Source organism: Erpetoichthys calabaricus, chromosome 4 (genome assembly GCF_900747795.2).
Source record: "Erpetoichthys calabaricus chromosome 4, fErpCal1.3, whole genome shotgun sequence".
Classification (NCBI taxonomy): domain Eukaryota; kingdom Metazoa; phylum Chordata; class Cladistia; order Polypteriformes; family Polypteridae; genus Erpetoichthys; species Erpetoichthys calabaricus.
Genome location: NC_041397.2, coordinates 215,101,100 through 215,113,750, shown reverse-complemented (window position 1 = coordinate 215,113,750; position 12,651 = coordinate 215,101,100). Strand labels below are relative to the sequence as shown.

The following is a 12,651-nucleotide window of genomic DNA, read 5'->3' as shown; positions in this document are numbered from 1 at the left end:
TTAAAAGTCTTTTGAAGAGATCTTCTAAGTGAGAATGACTTTTTTCCAATTTCAAATAGTACAGAACTGTCTTGAATTATTTTATTAGGTTTTATAAATATTTTGTTGCTGTTTTTCTTTGCTAGTCTCTGTACAAACTGAAAAACATTTTCTAAATTCAAATAAATCTTGGAATTGTGATTTTTTTCATATATCTTGTAGACTTATGATGCCAAAAATTATAGTTATTGATTTCCCATATGTCTTGAGATCTAACGCAAACATTTATTACCCACACCTAGTATAAGCTGAATGCTTCTTATAAAAATAAGTGACAAGTAATCAATAATGCACGATAAATATGTTTAATACAAGATTATATTTTCATACTTAATAAACACAAAAATATTACTTTTTAAACAAGATGAAGAAATGCAATGGGTGTGTTCCATCCTGTTAAGAAATATAGAAATGTCAGTTTAAGCGGCTTCCTGGCTTATTTCACTGGTTGATGAGTAAATAATAACTACTGTACATTGTCTAGTGCTTCTGCTTTCCATTCTGACATAAACATGAGTGTCTATATGTGCAATGAAAATTAATTTATTGGAAGCCAATGTGGCAATGTAGTTGTTAGTGTTACTTCCTCTGTAGACCTAGGTTTGATTTATAGCCCAGTTGCTATGAAATGTGCAGGTTTTATTGTGTACCCCATATCATATAGAGTATATATGTGTGCACCAGTTTTGTCACAGACACTAATGATATGTGTTTTAGGAAAATAAACAATCTTCATTATTATAGTATTATTATTATGAATTGCATTAAAATGAATAAGACAGAACAAACAATTCAATTAAGACTATTTCTATACATTTATGTTTCATAACTTATCAATAAAAAGGTAATTAAATCCTTTACCCAATTTGGGAAAAAGTTACAATATATAGAAGTCCCCTAAATATGTTTTTGTGAAATCAAAAAGCTTAATGCAGGTCTGTTCAGCTTACTTTAATCCAGTTTTAATCGATTCTAGTGAAATATAAACAAACCTTTGGCACATTCCTCACAGAGAAAATTTGATCTTTTCAGCTTTTAACTAAAATGAAATGTAATTATCGAAATGACTTATGGAGGATGAAATAAAGTTTTTCCATTTGTTGCAGATAAGATCATGTGTCACAAGTGAGCATTGCAGTTTAAGAAATCACAATAAGTTTTTTTTTTTCACGACACATCAGATTGGCCCAAAAGTAGTGACTTTGAATAATGCAATTAGAGGACATTAAATAATTTTAAATTCATAAATAACTGAAAACTAAATCAGATTTTCCCCAGTACAATTTGAGTGTAGGACATTCCCAAAACATATGACCTAAGAAGGCAGGCACTTTATAGCATCATTTAAAATTCATACCTAGTTCTGGTTATATTTTGCAGAGTCTTAGTCAAGGTAGACATAAGTTAAATTAAATTATGCTGGTGGTATTTACTCTTTACCTGAGATTTTAATATAAATGTTCCATTACTAGTATTGCCTTGGATCATCTAAGGGTGTGTACTCTAAAAATAAAACCAGAGCTGCTGAGGCGGACTTGTGGAGTTGAAGTCGGAGTCAAAAGTAATTGTTGAGTTACTGGAGTCGGAGTAGAAAAAATGTACCGACCCTGACTAAATGTAAATTGTAATATAATGTGTTAAAATGTCTAATTTCAAATATACCAATTCAATTAAAGTATTTTTCTTTAAGTCTTTAAAAATATGTTATTTTTTAATTTTGTAAGTTTTGTCTTTTGTTTAATCTTACTCAATGTTTGTAACTTCTTTAATAAATAATATACAAAAGCCACATTAAACCCAAATTTTAACAGTTTAGGGTGATAAAAAAGTAGTCTGATGTTCCACATTGGCAATGATGAAATCCATTGTATCTTGTATGTTGTGTGCTTCTAATCAACATAGTAAATATATGAGTCTAATTACAAATAAGAGAAACTGGAATCGGAGTCAGAGTCAGTGGTACCATAAATTAAGAAGTTGGAGTTGGAGTCAGTGGTACCATATATTGAAGATTCGGAGTGAAAGGTTTTGTTTACAAACTCCAGAACCTTGAATAAAACAAGTAACTTGTGATGTGCCTTTGCAAAACTGCCTCTTTTATATGTGGAAATTGTGTCTAAGCATAAGCATTTGTTACTATGCTGTGGGTGAGAATATTCTAAAAAGATATAGGAAGGATATTTATTTTACCAATTGTAATTCTCCAATTTAAGGTGAAACGAAGAAGTGATCACGTATTAATATCTTTTTAAATGGTAGCAATTATATGTCAAAAAATTTTATTTGAGGAGATCTTTAATTTTATTATAACACTAGCATCTATATATTTGAACTGTTCTGAAGTAATCAGACTTGCAAAACTAATAACTGGGAATAGCACACTCTTCATCAGTTAATTCTGAACACTGGGATTTTTTAGAATTACACCCATAATCTCTGATTTCAGAAGCAGATACTCAGGTGTTCAAAAGCATTTGCCAAACACATTACTGATAATGGACAGAACTTGTCTAGTTTTTAGCTTTTGGCTAAAATAATCTGAATTTATTTTATCACATGAACAGATTCTTCAGGGCTCAACTGTAATAATTTTATTCATGCATATATATTGAATCAAAACACAGAATCATATAACAAAATGACCAGGGGCCTCATGTATAACACTGTGCGTAGAACTCACACTGTAACATGGCGTAAGCACAAAAGCGGGAATGTGCGTACGCACAGAAAAATCCAGATGCAAGAATCTATGTGTACGCAAACTTTCACGTTCTTCCACTACATAAATCCTGATCATTGTGAAAAGTAATGCACGTGCACGCGCCTTCTGTCCCACCCCAACTCCTCCCAGAATTATGCCTCTTTGAATATGCAAATTGATATAAATAGCCTTCTGTGAAAAGACAATGGGAAAAGCACGGGGGAAAATATAAGAATTTCAGCGAATACCAAGTGGAGGCAAAGGAAAAACGTACTATTTGTTGGTTTAAACAGTGGTATAATCAACAAAAGAAAGTTGATTGCGTGACATACAGTAGTGTCGGAGAAACTCGAAAGCTCAAGTTCACAAAGTCGCACAGTGCCCGAAATAAAAAAGAAGTTGTCACATATCAAAGTCAGCGTGAAAAAGCGACTCGTAGCGGACCGTCTGAATGTCATATGAAAGCTTATTAGGGTACAGACAAAAAAAATAGGCACACAGTGCGAAAAAAGCACGAAATGTCAACTTTAATCTCGAAATTTCCACTTTAATCACGTAGTTTATTTTGTCATTAAAGTAGAACCTCATAATCTTCATCTTTAAATTATTTATTTTACTAGTTTCTCAAATCCCATCGTAACTAAAGTAGGACGTTAAATGCTTTGTTCTGTATTTGATCTTCTATGTGCTCTATGTGTGTGAATCACTACTTGCTTCTGTTCTTTCTCTTTCTCTGACAGGACACAGAATCCATTACATTCGTGATATTACAGCTCTCTGAATAATATAAAATACTGAGATGTATACGTGATATCTTTTTCATGATGATAGGAATGAAAGCATGTTATTAAACATGGGAACACGATGACGCAGTGATTGTTCATATCTCACGCAAGAGGCTTGCTGCGCCATGCGCGACCTTCGATGAAATAATTTATTACAGAAGTATTGTCTCTTTCAAACGTACTAACCTCCAATTCCTGTCCTTACTTTTCTTTCTCCAAATACCCAATCGCCACACAATTAGCTCTGTAATAGACGTTAAGCCATCTGTAAGCTTAGAACGCCAATTCTTCAAAAGTTTTAAGGAACATTGAAATATCTTCGTAGTACATGTTTAATTATTCTATCCGTCTATCCTTCCAGTGTTGCGTCAGCACCAGTAATAATACAGTGCAAGGCAGGAGCTATCCGTGAACTAGCTAGCGCTTTGGCACCGTGTCCTCACATGTTTAATTATTAACAATACTGATTATTTAAATGAAGTTAAAGTTTTATCTGTATACTATAAGCAACATATTTTGCTGCATTTCATCTTAAAAATGATATCGTCATCATACGCGCTTTATAAAGTGGCGCAGGTTGTGCAATATTATAACTGTAGTGCAAGTTTACAGTGAAGTAATTGTACTTATAAGTACAAACAGTTCTACAAGGAGCACTTGATTGAGTGCGTTTATAGTTCTTGGGATGAAACTGTTTCTGAAACGCGAGGTCCGTACAGGAAAGACTTTGACGCGTTTTGCCGTGGCTGTGGTAGTGTGTGCTTGAAACTGTATACCAATAATTCTCTTTCCGATCATCTGCTGCTGTTATTCCCCCCTCAGATACAGTGATATAAATACTCTGAGTGGTGCAGTGAGAGAAATATGGAAAAAGATGATCCGCTGTGGCAACCCTTAACAGGAGCAGCTGAAAGAAGAACAAGATGCAGTGAGAGTAACAACACTAAAGCAGTTATGGTATTTGGAATACTATGGCTATTCCCTGGACCATTATATTGCTACAGGTTAATTACAATCAGATGCATTACAGTAATCCCTCCTCCATCACGGGGGTTGCATTCCAGAGCCACCCGCGAAATAAGAAAATCCGCAAAGTAGAAACCATATGTTTATATGGTTATTTTTATATTGTCATGCTTGGGTCACAGATTTGCGCAGAAACACAGGAGGTTGTAGAGAGACAGGAACGTTATTCAAACACTGCAAACAAACATTTGTCTCTTTTTCAAAAGTTTAAACTGTGCTCCATGACAAGACAGAGATGACAGTTCTGTCTCACAATTAAAAGAATGCAAACATATCTTCCTCTTCAAAGGAGTGCGTGTCAGGAGCACAGGCTGTCAGAAACAGAGAGCAAAGCAAACAAATCAATAGGGCTGTTTGGCTTAAGTATGCGAAGCACCGCGGCACAAAGCTGTTGAAGGCAGCAGCTCACACCCCCTCCGTCAGGAGCAGAGAGAGAGAGAGAGAGACAGATAAAAACAAAGAGTGAAAAATCAATACGTGCCCTTTGAGCTTTTAAGTATGTGAAGCACCGTGCAGCATGTCGCTTCACTAAGCAGCTGCACACAGAAGGTAGCAGCGTGAAGATAATCTTTCAGCATTTTTAGACGAGCGTCCGTATCGTCTAGGTGTGCGAACAGCCCCCCTGCTCACACCCCCTACGTCAGGATCACAGATAGTCAGCGCAAGAGAGAGAGAGAGAGAAAGTAAGTTGGGTTTCTTCTCAGCCATCTGCCAATAGCATCCCTTGTATGAAATCAACTGGGCAAACCAACTGAGGAAGCATGTACCAGAAATTAAAAGACCCATTGTCCTCAGAAATCCGCGAACCAGCAAAAAGTCCGCGATATATATTTAAATATGCTTACATATAAAATCCGCGATAGAGTGAAGCCGCGAAAGGCGAAGCGCGATATAGCGAGGGATCACTGTACACTAATAAACAATATGCATTTAATTTCAGTGTATTTATAAAGCCGCGTCAGGAATGTGGGTCTAAGAAAGAAAGGGTAACCATACAGGAACAGTAGCACTGCCTTGACGCTGGGTGCCACCAGTCTGCAAAACCGAGCAGAGAAATTGTGTACGCCAGGGTATGAGGTACCGTGGAAATATTCGTGGCTTTACGCCAAGTTTAGGTTTTATACATCGCGATTTGAGCGTGGAAACGTTCGTACGCAACATTTATGTGCGTACGCACCGTTTATACATGAGGCCCCAGAAGTCTTCATTAATCTCGATTAAAAGTGTTTTTCAGAGATGCTGTACTCTTTAGCTACAAATAGGGCTTCTTGTTAATCAAAATTTTGGTGTTCTTTCCTTACTTAAAAAGACTTACCCAGTCTCTTTTTGACCTTGGTTGATCCTTACTATTTAAGGTGATGTTTTCAAAATTTACTACATCTGACCTCAAAAAATAGAGATATAAATGCACTTTGTTTCCTTTAGAATTCATGAAATAAGTCCTTTAACATTCCAGTTAACAAAATTTAATGAATAATTAATATTGTATCTTGAGATAAAACATTTAAATAGTTTATATTTTGTAAGTTAAAAAATTCTACATTTTGTTTGCCTCATCAGTATTTTGCAAAGTTTTGAATGCTATACATCCTGTAATGTCTCAGACTTGTAAAAATACTTGAATTTCTCCTTAATCTGACTTCATTTATGTTCAGCTTTGCTGTTTTTGAGTTGTTTTCCAGTTTTTTTATTTTCATTGTTATCAACTTTATTTTGTTTTGGTGTTTATTATTATATTTATTATTTTTTTTATTTTAAGGGTACGTTTCGTTTGTGTTTGTTTTTAAAAATAGCAGCCATATTGTTTATAACTGTGATATAAACAATAACTACTATAACATCATGGAAACATTTAAAAAGACAGCAGTGCTATTATGAAAATATCAATTTTCTTAATCCCTATGTATTTTTTTATTGAAGCAGAAATTAAAAGGCGCTTCCAAGAAGATCTTAGTGTTTTGTTCTGTTACTATTCTTCTTTTGAATTTGTTTCTCACTTTGTATATTGGGTTTAGAAGATCAGTTTTTCTTTTTTGACTCAAGATCTTTCACACCATCCCCATTCACAAGTATGCCCTTGGCTATACCCTTATTGTTCTGCATCTTTTTTCCTGACATTGCATCAAGACATTCTTACTGTTAAAAAATACAGCAGGTGCATAGAAAAAGATATGCTTTATCTTTCTTACAGTATATTAAAAGAACAGAGTTCAAATTTGTTAACATTAACAAAGGAAACACACAACATAAACTAAATCTCCCCAGCAACACCACCAACATATACAATACTAAAAGAATACGTACAACATTTAAGCTAGGTGAGAAATGATATATTACACAAAACATTATAAAAATATTGTAAAATATCTAAGTTGGCACAGAAGCAGCGGTGATAATTGGAATCAGTTATTTGTGAAATGAGGATAAATTTTCCAAGGGTGAATCAGTCAAGTGTAATCCAATGTGATGTTGAAATGTGATCTGTGCACATGACTGTCTTATTGTGTTGAATTTCTGGCTGCTTACTACTGGGTGCAAAAACAGGAAAAAAGTTATAATTGTATAATTTAATTGGGAAGCAGCTTGTGTGTGCACACTTCTCCCTACATCTGAGTAACTTGTTTTGGGGATCTGTTTTGCTGTTAGGACTGGCTGTCAGATGAGTAAAAGAAAACATATAGAACATGAAAGGTGAATAAACCTCACTCAAAGTTAATTTTAAACACTTAACTAATCCGTAATTGAAGTTGCACTGAAAGTTTCCCCATTTTAAGAACGATGAGTTTACAAATTCACAAATGCTTTTTAATGAGAGATTTTGAAATTTAAAAAATGAAAAATGTATTTTCTTCATACAGTAAATTTCCTTCAATAATAAGTGTTCCAAATTTCAACTAATTTAGTCAACTGGAAGCTTAGTTGTTTCATGCAGACAAACTGATAGATAGGCTGATGGACCAACATGGCAACTACAGTAGGTGCTTTTCACATTATATGTGAATGCACTTAAAAATTAAAGTACTGTTGCTGGAGAAGTATTATAGTATCTCAAGCATCCTTTCCTAACCAAGCTGTTTCAATTCTTCTATAACGGGCCCAGTGGCACAAGTGCCTTTTACAATGGTATCCTATTCAAAGTTGTTTCCTGCTTTTTGAAAGAAGTGATTAAAATAGATTCTTCTCTTTTACCATGTAATGGAAAACACAGGGCTTAGAATATACATGGATGAGTGGGCAGACAGTGTCTGAAAATAGTAAACAGCAGCTGTACATAAAATTTTAATGGCTTAACATTCATTATAGTGGTAGTGCAGCTGCCTTGCAGTAAAGAGATCATGGGTTCATGTTCCAGGTCCTCCCTGCATGGAGAGCACTTTGGGTAGTGAAAAAACCACTATATAAATGTAAAGAATTATTATTATTGTTATTATTATTGACAGTATTGAGAACTAATTTGTATTTAGTGCAAAGTCCTTAGTTAATTACAATCTTAATGCACCATGTTGCATGTGTAGAAGTCCATACGTAGAAATTATACTACACAGGGTTTTACTTAATGTCTAGAGATTCCTAACCTATTTATTGTTAATAATTTTCTGATGTTGCTGAGCTGTTTTCCCTCTGCCCCTCTGCTATCAAAACTACTCCAGGTACTCTTTCATTTCTCACACATTCTAAAGAGACCTATGACATGTGGGTGTGTGAATGAGTGGGTCTGCAATAGATATAGCCTCATCCATTGTTGGGCTAACCTTGTGCTCAGTTCTGGCAATATCGGTTTCTGCCACCATAACTTTGATCTGAACAGACAGGCTTAACAATTTATTGGTATGTTAAAATATGTTTATTATGTAATAATCACCATTGATTAAAAAAAAGCTTAGCAGACCTATTCTCTATGTGCCATTTGATTTTTGTGATTTAATATTTACTGTATTTACATTTAGGCCTCTAAATAATATAACATTTACTTATTTGGCTGACACCTTTATCCAAAGCGACTTAAACCATTTATGATACAATTGGTTACATTTCTATTTTGGTTTTCCAATTGGAGCACAGCCAGGTCATGTGAATTGCTCGTGGGTACACCATGTCAGTAGCAGGATTTAACCATCAACCTCAAGGCTTAACATCATGGCTGTGATAATGAAGAACATGTTGTAAAACAATAACTAAACAAATCTTAAATCAAGATAAAGAACAACCAACAATAAGTTGTTGACAAAAATTAAAAACAACATACAGATGGAGTGATGTGTTGTGTTGTAAATCTGCCGCAAAGTTACTTTGAAATCAATGCCTTTAAAATGACTGCTTTCGTGATACTAATAATAAATTTACCTTGTGTTCCAAGTACTTTTAATAGTTTTATTTTTCTGCTGAGTTCATCCAGATTGCCCTTTGGTTTAGCGTGAATGTTTCAAAATATTTATAGCGTACAGAACTCAAACTGCAATAAATGTTATACTATGCAATTAGATTTTAGCACAATATACAGTGTGTATCCTTCATCACTTTAATCTTGACTGCTTACTCTTTTTGGTAACTGCTCCAGGATGATGCTGACGTGGAGTGGAAATTTGCCAGAGCTAAGTTGTGGTTTTCTTATTTTGAGGAGGGTCGGACGCTGCCAGTGCCCTTTAATCTTGTTCCAAGTCCCAAATCCATCATCTCTTTACTTACACGAATAAAACATTTTGTAGTGATGCTGGTCCGATGCCAAAAAGATGATAAGAAGGTGGATGCTGAATTAAATGAGGTAAGAAATTTATATTTTAGATCTTTAAAAGAGTAAATATAATTTTACAAGTATGGAAGGGACATTACATTTGGTGCACTTGATTGTTTGTTTTTGTCTAAAGTCAATCAAAAGGCACAGTACATTTTCTTCAGAGTCATCTTTTACTGTCAATAATTATATTAGTAGTATGGATTTGCTGGTTTTTGCTGCTAATCTTTCAAAAAATGTTTTTTATACCATATTTTATCTCACTTATTCTTTGTTTTTAAATCAGTTTTCTTACTTTGCTGTACATCCATTGTTTCCTAATAAATGAGCAATTTTCATTTTTACTATCTTTTATGGAACACACCAACTAGAAGAATTTTATGTGAATATTTTAGATTACAAAATTGAAAACCTCAGTTATTAATAGTCCCATAACAAGTTTCAGATTATTTACTTATTTTCCATTTGACTCATTCTGAATGTCCAACAGCTCCACACATGGTCTTTGCATACTGTAGGGACTATGCAGCTGAGATTGTGCCTCAGTGAATAATTTTATTTATTCTGTTAACATTAAGGTGTCGTGCAGCTTGTGATCACAGAATATACAGTCACAAACACACTCAAAACCAGAACATTTGGACACTATGGCTTTGCTTAGGTATACTGTAGGTCAGCAGCAGATGAATCATTAAGGCTTTCTGCATCTCATTCTTAATATTTACCAAGTGATAATACAGTTGGAAGTCTTCAGAGATTTTAGAAGAGGAAAATGAAACATATTCAGACAGTAAAGAAAGTCAGCAAGAAGGTGTGGTTAGTAAAATTCCTCAGCTAAGCATCCCTGTAGCTTCTAGTTGTCTCTTAATCCCTGAAATGGAGAAACATAAATTAAATTCAAGCAGTTTATAGGTTGATTTGTATGTCCCATCACCTGGCATATAATTATATATTTGCATGTCCCATGACCTGGCAGAGGTTATCTATAATGCAACTCATCATCAGTTAGGGAGGGTACTTCTCTGGCATGCCCAAAATGAACCTAGTGTATTGTCAGTGCTACCTTTACAACATTACATGTCAAAAAAATACTAGTTTAAAATGATCTCTAAGCTTGTCTGTCAGCCAGTGCGGGAATTTATGAAATGGCATTATATAATTATACTTAATAGTTGTAGTTATTATACTCCCTACCATGTTTTGAATTAATGTATCCTTACACTATTAAAATATTACAGTAAACAATCTTGCCTGATAAGAATGAATGGACTTGGTTTTCTATATCTTGCTTTTTAATAAAGCACCTTCAAAGGAAAAAAAATAGAAATGTGTCGAGAGAACTGAAATATGAATTAAAATGCAGAACATACAACAGTGCTTAATAATAATAATAATAATTAATTCTTTGCATTTATATAGCGCTTTTCTCACTACTCAAAGCGCTCAGCAATTGCAGGTTAAGGACCTTGCTGAAGGGCCCAACAGAGCAGAGTCCCTTTTGGCATTTACGGGATTCGAACCGGCAACCTTCCGATTGCCAGTGCAGATCCCTAGCCTCAGAGCCACCACTCCGCCTACGCTGAGTTCTCAATGGCTGTCTTTCTGTCTTTCAGTATGCCAATTGTTGTATAAAACAGTTAAAAGAATGAATATCATAAGTAAAAATTAGCAGTAATACAATCAAATAGCTTTAAAGGTAACTTTAAATTTTAAACAATTACTTGACATATTTTTCTTTCATTGTTCTAGCTTTTACTTTTATGAATAATGTCTGTGCCACAAATTAAGGTTTCAAATGGTGATCTATCCTCCCCAACCACGTCATTATACAGAGCCGGCCCTAGACAATTTCGGGCCTGAAGCAAACTGATACCGAGGGCGCAGTGGGCCCCCTCCAGCTGTGGGCCCGAAGCGGTCACTTCATTCGCTTCGCCCTAAGGCCGGCTCTGCATTATATCACCAATGATATGTGATTTTCCTTACTCTAATTGTAATTCTGCTGTGTTATTCTCTGAAAAAGTACACAATTCAAAATAATTAATATAAATAAAATTGGTTGATCAATTATTGAAATGAAGAGTTGGAAGGTATATTGTATAATTTTATGTCTGTATAGCAGGAAAATGAGCATTGTTATAAAAATATTTGTGAAAAGTGACCAAAAGTCATTTGCATCTACTGCCTAATTTTATATGACCACACTTATTAATCTTTTTTCTAAAAGTGGAGAAGGTGGCAAATCAGAGAGCTATAAGTACTGTACCAAAGTTTAATTTGACAACAAGATGCCAAATTATTATTAATAAGTATCAGCAGAAAAGTTATAATTAATATATCAAAATTAGAATATGGCAAGACACTTTATAGAAAAGTGCTGTTGCAAAATGGTTTAATGAAAATTGCCCAACTATAATAACATCTTTTATGAAAGTAAGAGATTTTGATTGCATTTGTTATCTAGTGAATATTTTATCCATGGTTGTGAAGAAATATTCTGCCACTGATTAGAAACAAAGAAACATCAAAATTAAAATCTAAAATACATAAACTATCGTTTTATTCCAGCTTGGCCAAGACAACCAATCAAGTAGCAGAACACCAACAATGTCCTCACGATACCAGGTAATACTGCATTAAATTCATTATTAATTAGAAAAAAAACTGTGCGATGTATGATTTATACCATTTAATGAAAAGAGAGAAAACTTAATAGTAGTACCTTGGGAAGACTTGTAAAACTTAAGTAATTGTGCATTTTTAAATATTCATTATATACTAAGTTATGCAAAAAATTCTAGTAGCTTTCCTTTAAATGTGACTGAATGGCAACTTTAATATTTTCTGGATTTCTGGACTGAGAAAATTCAAGGTAAAGTTGAACATTTTGTTGAATAAGCTTAATATTCCATTCACAACAGCAATTTAAATTTATCCAGCACAATGGATACCTGACCACAGTATTGTATAAGCTGGGCTGGGAGAAAAATTTCTACAACTGATGATTTGATATACAGTATGGCTGAGTTACTCCATGAGCCAAAACAGTATAAAGTAGGATTGAGAATAGATACACAGATGTATGTTAATAATCAAATTTATTTCACCAATCAATCTGACATACATGTTTTATCCATCCATCCATCCACTTTCCAACCCGCTGAATCCGAACACAGGGTCACGGGGGTCTGCTGGAGCCAATCCCAGCCAACACAGGGCACAAGGCAGGAAACAATCCTGGGCAGGGTGCCAACCCACCACAGGACCATACATGTTTTAGTGAAATACAAATAAAACTGGAGTATATGGAGAAAAACCTATGTATATAAAGAAGGCTTCTGCAAAATCCATACTATACTGGCGTCTACCAT

General features: G+C 34.4%; 1 protein-coding gene across 1 annotated transcript in view; it reads left to right on the top strand.

Annotated features, from left to right (window-relative positions):
• Nucleotides 1–12,651, top strand: part of trpc6a (transient receptor potential cation channel, subfamily C, member 6a) — a 152,015-nt gene that overhangs the window by 128,030 nt on the left and 11,334 nt on the right. Inside the window, exons 9-10 of the mRNA XM_028800286.2 lie at nucleotides 9,110–9,313; nucleotides 11,849–11,905. Of these exons, the coding sequence (XP_028656119.1) occupies nucleotides 9,110–9,313; nucleotides 11,849–11,905 (261 nt within the window). The remainder of the gene's footprint in view (nucleotides 1–9,109; nucleotides 9,314–11,848; nucleotides 11,906–12,651) is intronic.